We start from the raw sequence: 12,116 nt of genomic DNA, 5'->3' as shown, positions 1-12,116 counted from the left end.
CGGCCCCTGCCATCACAGTTTTTAAGGCTAAAGTCACCTGAACGAACTTTGCTGAACCATCGTTGACACTTACGAACTTTCAAAACATTTTCATAAACTTATTTTATATTCTTTGTGGCTACAGAGGCGTTGTTTCCCTTTCTGTATTCAAATAGCATTACGTGCTGAATGTGTGTCTCGTCGTGTGTGATCACTATAAGGGGTTAGAGTATACTAAACTGTACACATTATATAGGCTACACTTAGGCAGTTCGTTTAACTATTATACATGATTTACGTTTTTGGGGTAGTTAATGTTCCAAAACGCGACATTAATTTCTTGACGACCTAATATAATTATGCTAACAGCACCGTTTCAAGCGGCAGGTTTAATATTGCTTTGTTACTGTATATATTTATTTGAACTAATTTATTTGGGCTAATAAAGTGAGTAATATCATTTCCACGTTCGTTTTACAAACATACTAGATATTAATCACAATAAGTTCCCTCGTTTAAAATCAGGAGAATGATTTTATTTCTTTCCAAAATTCGCTAGAAATCCCGAGTTATTTATTTTCCCAACATTTCACCACATCCAAGAAAATTGTTCATCAAGAGACAGCGTGCTAGTTCAAATTTAACATCATAAAATACGTGTTAGCAACAGGTACAGGAAAAATAACATTCACAGTACTCTCCCCTGTTGCTATATATCCAGTCTCCTAGCGTAATTTGTATTTCATGCACGCGAGAAGTGTAAGAAAAAAAAGCTAGGCAAATGTAGAGCAGTAAAATGTCTCAAATATGTTGTCACTCTATCCGCGCTTTACATTAAGGTCAAGTTGCACAACACCTTAAAAACATCAAATTTTTCTAATTCTGATACATGTCCTAATAAGAAATGGGATCATAAGAATTTTTAAGTTAAAGCGTTTGTAAAATATACCATACACAGTAGTTATCAGCTTTGTATCATAATAAACACTTCACTTTGCAGTTAATCCCGAGTATCAACAGTTTCTCCATTGAATCATTCATTTGTATTTAATGATGTATTTGATTGATTGACAAACGTGCTGATATGTATGCCTAATTTATAAACTTCAATAAAACGTATTCAATATAATATAGAATAATATTATTTGAAGTGTTTCTTCGTTTGTTTACTGCAAGCAGTTTCAAAGGCTTGGATACAGCATCTCTTCCTGTTTCATGTTCAATTGTCAAGCTATCATAGGGATTCATATTACGACTTCTTAAACATTTACATTAGATGTGACAACCTACTTACATCAATACACCCTAATGCATGAAAAATCAGATTATTTCACTCGTCGACATATTTCATATAAAAAAACAACACGTTCCTAATGTTACTCTATAAAAACACCTGAACATTTCATAAAGTGTGTGGTTAAATAGGCGGTTTGATAAATGCTATCAAACCAGTCGTCAGATGGCGCGGTTCGAATTCCATTACGCTTGTAGACATAAGAAGTTAGCCGTCTTAGTAATTTAGAGTTTTGGTTCTGTTTGTTTGTTCTTAAGCACAAATTACACAATGGATTATCTATGTTCTGCCAACTGCGGGTATTGAAATCCAATTTTTAGCGTTATAAATCTTCAACTTACCGCTGAGCCACCAGGTATGCCTTTGATTCACTTGATTGTTTGTTGTTAAGCGCAAAACTACACAGTGACCTATTTATCTTTTTCCAATTTTTAGCGCTTTAAGCCCTTATACTTACCGCTGAGCCACCGGGTAGCGTTTTTGATTCATTTGTTTGTTTTTTGTTAGTCCTAAAACTGCAAAATAAGGTATTTGTCCTCTACCAATCCGATATTTAGTGTTATAAGCCCTCAGATATATCACTGAGTCACCGGGATGCTGTTCGATTAGAAGCTGTTGCTACAATATTATCATTCGTTAAGGTTATGTTTCGTAGTTGGCCAAAAAATGTATAACTGATTTTTCTAGACTTAATAAATGTGACGAAAAACTTGTGTAAGCTTGGGTGTCTTTTGATTTTTCTATTAACATTCCTATTAATTTATCCATCGCATATATGAAATGTTTCTGTGAGGCCTAATGAACTTTCTTACTTCATTATATTAGATATTAAAATAATAATAAGATTCGCTGAATTGAATAATTTGTTCGTTTTTGCAGCTAAGTCACTGGGTGTACGTGTAGACGGCGAGGACTTTTGTCGCCAAGTGGGAGTCTTGTCTCTACCCAAGAATCCTAAGAAGCAAATCTAACGCTATTTCTACCCCTACACGACACAATTATTCACCGTTTCGAAGTAACAGAAAAATGAAAAGAGTATTCCATAAAAGGGCCAGTGCTGACTTGAGGTGGATTCTTCTAATGTAACGTTCCTGCTTCGAAATCAGCTTTTGAGCTGACAAAGATGTACAGAATTTTCGTCGTGCATCTGAACTAAATGATGTATTGGCTTATGTATGTTAGAAAGTGACAATACTGAACAGTTTTCTCCCGCTGTTTAGGTTTACGTTTATTTTTCAAAGTTCTCAGAATATCAGTGATTGAATTATCAGCTATGTAATTCAACGCAAATGACTTGAATACACTCACGAGACGAGGACCGAATTTTTCTTTTAAGAGTGGACTGTTGCTGATAATAAAGCAGAAACAGTGACTAGCAGCTTGACGGATGCAGATTTCAAGAAGTATCGAACTACACAAAACGGAAGAGTTATAGATATGTTCCAATTCATTGGTACACGTTTTGTAAAATTGAGGAATAACGACTGTATAAGGAAAGAAGTTGTATGTTGTGTCTGTGTTGTGCCGTATCGTATGTGTTACAGGGATTTATGACCACCGAGAAACTTAGTCTTTTTTTGTAAAGAAAAAAAGTATTGTGTTGTATTATATGTTCAAGTAACTTTTTGTATCACAGTGTGGCGGTCATGTTAGGCTTAGTTTGGTTGTATCAGTATGTTTCACGTTCGAACAGAATTATCTTAATGTATGTAGGAAAACTATAGTATTTTGTGTGAGTTAGTATCTAAAAACGTAGCGTGGTGTAATTATGAAGTTGATAAAATATTACCCTTTATCTATTTAAGCGACCGTCTACCTCTCTGTTGAGCTAGCCACCTAGCGGCTTAGTTCTGTAATAACGGGTAGTATCACGTTAGATGTACCCTTGATGTATATGTGTTCTTAAGATAACCGTTAAGAAACTCGAGTGTTTTCGTGACATGATAAATGTAGCCTTTACTATCATGTAGCACAAGTTGTTTTGTTTGGAAGTTAAATCAGTTGTGATTTCTCAGTGTGAATATAATAACATAAACACATTCACATGCGCGACTTATTGGGTTCCACGTTTTGTTTTTCAAAAAGTTTCAACCACTCCTTTCTAGGGTTTAATTTTATTACTTCACCAACTATTATTGTAGCTCATCTGTAATTCAATATTTTCTTCAGCATAGATTGAAACGATTGAATTTTCTGAAACTTTTGTATGAGCTATTAAAAGTTTTGAGCCAATGAATGTGTATAATTAATCTTATTTGAAAGTGTTATATTGCTATGTCTTCTTCGGCACTATGTATGTATTATTGAGAAAAGGAAATTCTGAAGGTGTTATATTGATATGTCTTCTCCGGCACTATGTATGTATTATTGAGAAAAGAAAATTCTGAAGGTGTTATATTGATATGTCTTCTCCGGCACTATGTATGTATTATTGAGAAAAGGAAATTCTTTGACAGCTTGTGTTTAATATTATGTGGTTGGATGTATTAAAAGTTACTGTGAGTTACGACGAATCTTATTTCTTCGTGTATCATGGCTGATGATTGGGCACTAGACTCGAATCCTGTCGCCGAACATGCTCATCCTTTCAAGTGTGGGAACGTTGTAATGTGATGGTCAATCTCACTGTTCGTTAGTAGCTCAAAAGTTGGTGGTAGGCGGTGCTGACTAGCTGTTTTATTTCTAGTTTTTCACTTTAAATTATGGGCGGCTAGCGCAAATAGCCTTCGAATAGCTTTGTGCGAAATAAATCAGGACCGTACCAATTGTCGATGGTGGCCTATGCGAGATATATAGGTTCTGCAACTCTCCTAAAAACTAAATCTATCCTTGTCTACGGGACGGCGCTTTGTGCCGGCACACTTCTCGCGCTACCTTTATTACGGTGCTTAAACATTCAATCACACGTTTTTAATAGACAGAACAAATGGGAGAAAGATAGAAAGAAAAAGAGTCATTCATCTATCTGAATAAATACAACTGAGTAAGTTTGACATTGGGATTTCCACATGATTAGAATCATCAACTAGAAGCGACATAACATACAAGTTTAATAGATGACCAGTTAGCGACAAGAGTTTCCTTAAAGGATGAACATTCTGGCTGAGAAAATATTACATTTTGAGAAAGAATACATCGTTTAGCATAGTTGGTGTGAAGTATGCGTGTATGGAAAAGTATAGGAAGAAAAGTGATTACATTATACAGCTCCTTTGTAGGAATAGAACGTTTATTGTTGAAAACAATTCGCAAATCATGTAGTTCCAAAACCAGAATACATAGAAATCCAGGCAATATGACCATATTGGACTTGGGTTTGGACAAATGTATTATATGTGTAAAAAAAGGGGTTCCTTTTAGTCATTGTAAAGGGTTAAGAAGTTGAGTGCCCTTGTTATTGAGAACCGTCATATGGGCTTTCCAAGTTTGGTGTTTATTGAAGATGACACCTAGATACTTAACTTCTCAGAGATTTGAATGTTGTTGATTTTGGCACTATATAACAAAAGGTCCCAACATGAGAGAAACTTTCTTTATTTAAGACCAGAATGTATCGTTATTGTTTTTGTGACATCAAGGGTAAGACGTTGGTGATGAACCCAAGTTAAAAAGATATTTACTGCAGCCTGAAGAACTTTATTGAAAGCAAGCATAGTCTTACAGGTGGCCACAAGAAGGTATCATCGTCGTATTGGTATAATCGAACAGGACATATCTGTTTAGGCATGTTAACATCACAAATAATATACAGAAAAGACGATAGAACTGAGCTTTGAGGAACTTCAGCAGAAACATCTAAAGATCAAGATAGTGTCCTTTCAAGAAAAACAGCTGGTAACTCAGTTGGTAGTGTTTCTTAGTTTGTAGATTCAACAACTGTTCCTGATAGAATTGAAATCATGTTCAAAATCAAAAGGTAACATACATGAAGGCTTGTTTGTGTTAAAATGATTTGAGATAGAGTCCAATAACTTTAGAAGATGATCCATTGTCGATAATTATGCACGAAACCCACTCTGGGTATATAACAAGAGTTTATGATAATCAATAACTCTATGGAGTCTTTAAACTGTGTTCAAAGCACATTAGTAAGATTGATAGAACATTAAGAATCACCACTTGCTGGAGGCTTATTAAATATTAATAAAAGAAAAGAATACAATTATTTCAGGAATCGGGGTAAAACCGAAACGAAGAAGAAAGGAATAAAATGTTGCAAGGAGCTTCACAGGAGCATGTTTGAGATGAAAATATGTGATCCTATCTGGACTAGGGGCAGTGCTCAGTCTACCCTCAAGTACAGTTGAAGATCTTTTACTGTCAAAGATAACATATAATCCAAAACAACCTAGGATGTGAATGATCAGTCAAGCCAAGAATATTTGTAGTATCTTCAAAGTCGAGAGTATGCTTTTCCAGAGCTGTAGAATTAACTCAATGAAATGTGGCAAAACTATTAGGTTTTTCAAGTGAGGAAGGAGGTGCAACAATATCCACAAGAATTGGAAACTCAAGCACTTTTGTTCTGGTAATGGGAAGGATTTGAAAAATGTCGTATTTGTTTGCAAACCTGGCGCTATTGCTATTTCTTCACAGCTCGTACATTATTACTGGCAGTATGTTGGAGACATCTATGATGAAATGAAATAGATGAGTCATGACAACGATGATAGTCCTGAAGTGATGACAAAGAAATGCGCAAAGGATCCACTGCTCAACTGGTCTATATGGAGTACAATGATGAGCTGGGATATGTAAGGAACGGGTGAGAGCGTGTACAGGAATGGTCGCAATTGAATTAACATAATCAATAGAGAAATAATTCCTATCAACATTATCTATATCTCTTTCAACACGAATTCTGGAAGATGGCAATCGGCATTATGGTAGTATACAAAGATCCTATTTGTGTTGGGATGATCATAGGTTACATTGAACTTGTGTGGGTAGTTGATCACTACCTGCTGGATCACACGTGCTGAGGAAGAGCAGCTAGATTTGCTGAAGCTAGAACAACATCTGTTGAAAAGTTTGATTCCAGGTGTGACATAGAATCAGTAATATTATGCAAAGTAGATTGCAACTAATCTATTTGTGAAGAAATTTTGCTATAATAATTTATGTCAGCCAAATTGATATAATATCTGATATTGCTATCCAAGTAGTAGAAGAAATGGTGAGGTTGGGGACCATTAAATTAAAAAATATATACTGTAACAAATGTGATGATTGTGGAAGGAAAGTATACAGTGAGAATAGCCCCCCCAGTGGCACAGCAGTATGTCTGCGGACTTACAACGCTAGAATCCGGGTTTCGATACTCGTGGTGGGCAGACCACAGATATCCCATTGTGTAGCTTCGTGCTTGATTACAAACAAACAACAGTGAGAATAAGTTGTTAAAGAAAATAATTCTGGGGAATCGGAGAATGCTTTAGCACTCTTTATGTAGGGATGTCTGGGGAATCGGAGAGTAGGGATCTTTATGTAGGGATGTCTCGGACGCCCGTATTAAAGCAATGCAAAAATCATTTGGATTTTCTTCTCTACAACTAATCAGAAGCTAGATATGAAGAACTATCTGGCATAGTCGCTCTATCCCATGTTTATATGCCGTTTTTCAGCTATCCAGAATGTCCCAATGTCGAACAGCCAAAACCAAGATTTCTTATTTTCGTTCATCATCATCTTTCTTAAACAAACCTAGCGCCTACCTAGTTCTAGCACTAACTATAATTTTATTATAATTTGGTTAAGCAAAACAGTCTTCACGATCTTTGACAACCTATTATATTAATATTTTATGCAAAATGTATAAAGCTTTGGAATGCACTCTATAACCTAGTAACCCACGACGCCATCTTATAAAAAAATAAAAACGTATTAGGAAAACATTTATCGTTAAATAAAAAAGCTACGTAGAGCTGGCTAATGAATTTGAAAAAAGGAAACAAACAAGATAGGGATGGAATTGGACATATCACTTGATCCGCATAATGATCAGATAGCAGACTAAGCTGTCTCCACTTTATAATGAGAATAAAATCCCAACATTACTGACTTCCTCACTGACAAAGCAAACAGAACCAGAACTTCCAATCGTAAAATGTTACTCTATTGTAAAATAGTCATAAAAGTAGTATTTTCAAGTTAACTGTGGGAACGATGTAACGATAAAAACTATTGAAACACCAAGCTTTCGATAAACAAAGTGGGGAAGCCAGTAATTTAGAGATTTTGTTTTCAATGAAAAGTCAAGATGGCTTAGTTTGTTATGTAATCATTAGCCGGATCAAGTGATATGTCCATTTTCATGCTTATCTTTTTGGGTTCCTATTTTCAAGTTCAATAGCCAACCCTACATATTTTCTTTATTTAGCGATGATTTTTTCCCCTTGTATAATGAAATCGGATGGGGAGATGAACCCGATTATAGATTACCCTCCCACGTCCAACAATACCTAAACTGTGATTAGAACCATAAGAATTGTAACTAGATAATTTTGCCTTTTGTGTTGGTCTTTTTGAGGACAATGCAATCATATGAACTCTCATCTGGTGAAGTTTCCAAAAGAGGCTTGTTTGATATTTTGTAGATTAATAGTAATAAATGGGCAAACGTCTTCCGTGGTTGGGATTTGAGTGAGGGAATTCGAAGGAGTTGTAACTGAATCAGTGGTATCAATAGGAGCTACAGAAACAGGATCATCGCGTTTTGAAATTACTTTTCCTCGAAACTTATAGGAATATGTGGGATGGTCTAGTTGACAGGTATTGCAACTCTGTATCATTGTTTAAATATAAAAACATCACATTGAATAGAGTGGTCAATTACATCACTATTTCCTGCTACAACACGAAAGTTGGTCTTAGAGCGTTAGTAATACGTATTGATCGCCGTATCAATATCTTATCTCCAAGTAGTTTCAAAATTATTTCTTTTTTTCAGAAGTGGTTGGATCTACTCCACGAATAACATATGTAAATAGTAGAGTGTAGAGTTCGACGAGGTAGGGTATGTATTTTAAAAGATGAGGATCTGAGCTACTGGGTGGTAGTATTTGGCCTAAATTTGTGATCCCGGTTTTCTTACAGAGGATGTTAAAAAAGCTGGGGATTATAAGTCTTAATGATCATTCCATTACAAGGTGGTTTAAGTTGGTGGACGCCTGCTCGTTACAATACTTAGAGATATCCAAAAAAGAGAGTGCACGGGTCGTATAAAATTTAGAACACATTTTAGATGATAGAAACATTGTACAGAACTAATATCCACAGGAGCCAATGTCAAAAGTGGATTTGCTGGATGAGGCAGAGAAGAAAATGGCTGAAGTTGAAGTTTTTGACACTGTTATAACAGAAACAGAATGATAAGCGATTTTCCAGATGTAACTTCGGCATATATAGCTTCAATAGAGACAGCAGCAGGAAATGTAGGATCTATTTCCAGTAAAGCTGCCCGTAAGATACGAGCATTGAACATTATAAATTTCTTCCAATCATATTATGGGTCTGAAATAAAATTTTGCACGATCGTTGGCACGCCCATACCATGGCGATCCACCACAGCAGGAAATCCAGAATACATCCAGTACAATCGTACATATAAACCATGAATATCTAATAGTTCAAACAAAGCAGTAAACTGTAGAAACTATTTGTAACAATAATAAGGCAAACATGAGAGTAACGAACAGATTCACTTCACCCAGCAGCAACAATCGCAACAAAAATACAATTGATCTCTAGTAATGATTGAGACACTGTTTATATTTGTAACTCGCCCGACACCAGCTATTACAGTGTGAACTTTAATGTAGTGAAGTGTAATAATTCAATATCAATTTTAATTATATCACATCATATCACAATTATGGTAAGAATGATTCAGCATTATGTTATTCATTTAACAACGTAAATTATTAACTATCTTTTTTTAGTTTCTTGGAAAGTGTACGCTATGACAAAGTCTTTCCAAACAAGAGGGAATCCTCAATAGCCGCGGCTGTAAATAGATCTGAAATCGGTCGAGAGATGAAGCTATAAGCTAAAAGTATGTACTTGAAAAAAACTCAGAGCCATTCTATAAGCTGCTATGCCGCGGCTAAAAATGTTATATATCACACAGAAAATTTTTATCAAGCGAATATACATAAATATTTCTATGTTTGTATTTGTATAAGTAAGAAAAAACTAAAAATATGTCTATATATTGTAGAGCTTACGTACGTCTTTAAAACAGTTTTAAAAATTTATAAATAACACGTAAGTTCTTACATCCCAAACTATCAGCTCTCGAAAAATAACATTTTCTGTTCCAGTTAATTAAGAGGAGAGCAAATATCTATAAAAAAAAGAGCTTGGTTGCTTTGTTTGTTAAGAGCGAAGCTACACAAGCTACTATCGTGTTTGCCCACCGCGGGTATCGAGCCCTTAGTTTTAGTGTTATAAGCCCATAGACGTACCGCTGAACCACCGGGGAAAAGAATCTTGGAAAATTTCCTCTATATACCACTACTTCATCACGAGACGAAGGTAAATTCTATCACGACTGTGTAACCACTAGAATAACGAAAAAAACACCAAAAAACTTATTGATGTTAAAAGAAGAAAATCAGTGAAGAAATAATAATATAACTGGTGAGAATAGGGGGTGTAGAAGGAAACTTATAGGGCAATGTCACCCCATTATCGTTTGAAAACGAACCGTAGCAGAGTATCGTCACATGCTGACTGATAGTTTACACAGTAATTAGTTGTCATTAAACTAACCAGAAAGCGTCACACCAGTATAAAGCCACAAAAATACAATTGATCCCTAGTAGTGATTGCAGTTATGTATCTCAGGACTGAAATACCCTATGACGTTTCAACAGGAGCTATAAATAAGATCCTGAAGATGATATCTGAGAATTTCACTGTAAGTAAAGAAGCGGTCGAAGCAGAAAGCGAACACTCTCCAAAAGTGATGTCACGATCTCGGGTATGTTCTTCATAAGATAGGTGAAAGTAGAATACAGGCCTTGCTGTAAATTTAAATGTAATTGTTGCTGTAGAATGCACATTAGCATGAAATAGTCTCAGTGGAATTGTTGTTGCTTGAAAACCAATGCTGAAAAAGATAATCAAACCAAAATGGGCATCAGGCTACAAACAGTGGAATGAGCAAAAGTGGGGACACAAACGAATCTAAGATCAAACGTTTCAGCAACAATTAAGAACATTTTGTTTGATGATAGAGAAGAGAACACTATCATAGACAATGTACAAAATTTCCACTGAAGCATGGGGGGGGGGGGCAGTGCAAGTTTTGGTTTGCACCTAAGCAACTGATATCGGTAATCTACACAAAAATGATGATACTGACTGCTGCATATCCATTGTGTAATTCCCTCAGGACCACGAATTATTGGTGGAGATTCATCTTCCAAAAGATAATGTCTGCTGATGAGTATGTCAAGAAACGATAGGCTATTTGTTCCTCTATTTCCATGACATACTCATCAGCAAACAAGAGAGAAAAATCACCACAACTGTATACAGAAAACCCACCCACACGAACAGATACCTACACTTCCAGTCCTATCATCCAACCTCGATAAAACGTGGTATAATCCAATGCCTAAACAAGAGAGCAGAAAACATTTGCGATAAGACATTCATCTAAACAGAACGCCAAAGGATCGTAGGGTGTTTTAAACAGAATGATTACACCTCCTACATAAAAAAATCTCTGAAGAAGACCACAACAGAAAGAAAAGATCAGGAAAACACCACTACTACTACTATTTACTTCCCCTACCTGCAAAATTTCCGTGAAAAACTCAAACGCATAGCAAAGAAATTCAACATAGAAGGCCGGTGGAAACCCTATAAGACATTAAGATCCATTCTGGTGAAAAACAAACAAGAACCTACCAATGAAATTCCGTGTTCCTGCAACGAAACATACATTAAAGAAACGGGAAGAAGACTTGCGACAAGAATAAAAGAAGATAAAGACAGTACAAGACTCATGAAAACACAAAATTCAGCCATTGCAGAACACGCCATGTCAACTGGACACAAAATAAACTGAGAAAAACTAGAATCATTAAAACAGACAAATTCTGGAAGACAAGAAAAATTAAAGAATCATTTTACATTAACCAAATAAAACCTTCACTGAACAGATATTCCGGATTAGAGGTGAGTAGCCTGTGGCTACCATTGGTTGAATCTATAGGAAATCTCTCCACCTATCAGAAACACGGATAAACCAACCAATCATAACACGCTCTCCACAATCCATCAGAATACTATAAAGTCCGACTTCATCATACATACACTAAAAGTACCTGTAACATTACTAAGATGGATATCAAGTTTCCTAAATCATCGAACTGCCAGGGTAAAAATTAACGATTCATTATCGACTAGTTTCGAGTCCCACAGGATTCGGTACTCAGTCCAACACTTTACAACATATTTCTTAACGACATCCCATTCCATGAACAAACATACACATCAACATTACAATACGCAGACGACATCGCCATTTGGAGTATTTCGAGCAACCCTGGTACAGCCTCGAACAGAGTCCAACGTGCACTGGACTCTGTCTCCAAGTGGTGCAACTCGTGGCGTGTATCATTGAACCCAACAAAGACATAAGCCATTGCATTTCACAATAAAATAAACAAATCAAGGGAAAAATTCAATAGTCTCAAGTTAAAACTTAATGACGTTAATATCACCTTCACGAATAAAGTTAAATTTCTAGGAATAAACTTCACTTCAAATTTATCATGGAACACGCATTTCAAATACATTACAAAAAGAGTTAATGTCAGAGTAAAATACA

General features: G+C 35.7%; 1 protein-coding gene across 1 annotated transcript in view; it reads left to right on the top strand.

Annotated features, from left to right (window-relative positions):
• The window catches only part of LOC106461990 (sodium-dependent noradrenaline transporter-like), a 34,625-nt gene extending 30,846 nt beyond the window's left edge, over positions 1-3,779 (top strand). Inside the window, exon 12 of the mRNA XM_022389107.1 lies at positions 2,153-3,779. Coding sequence (XP_022244815.1) covers positions 2,153-2,176 — 24 coding nt within the window. The 3' untranslated portion in view covers positions 2,177-3,779. The remainder of the gene's footprint in view (positions 1-2,152) is intronic.
• The last annotated feature ends 8,337 nt before the right edge of the window (positions 3,780-12,116 follow it).

The sequence above is a fragment of the Limulus polyphemus genome, unplaced genomic scaffold (genome assembly GCF_000517525.1).
Source record: "Limulus polyphemus unplaced genomic scaffold, Limulus_polyphemus-2.1.2 Scaffold1072, whole genome shotgun sequence".
Classification (NCBI taxonomy): Eukaryota; Metazoa; Arthropoda; class Merostomata; order Xiphosura; family Limulidae; genus Limulus; species Limulus polyphemus.
The sequence above is the reverse complement of the archived record's forward strand: the minus strand, read 5'-3'. Positions and strand labels throughout refer to the sequence as shown.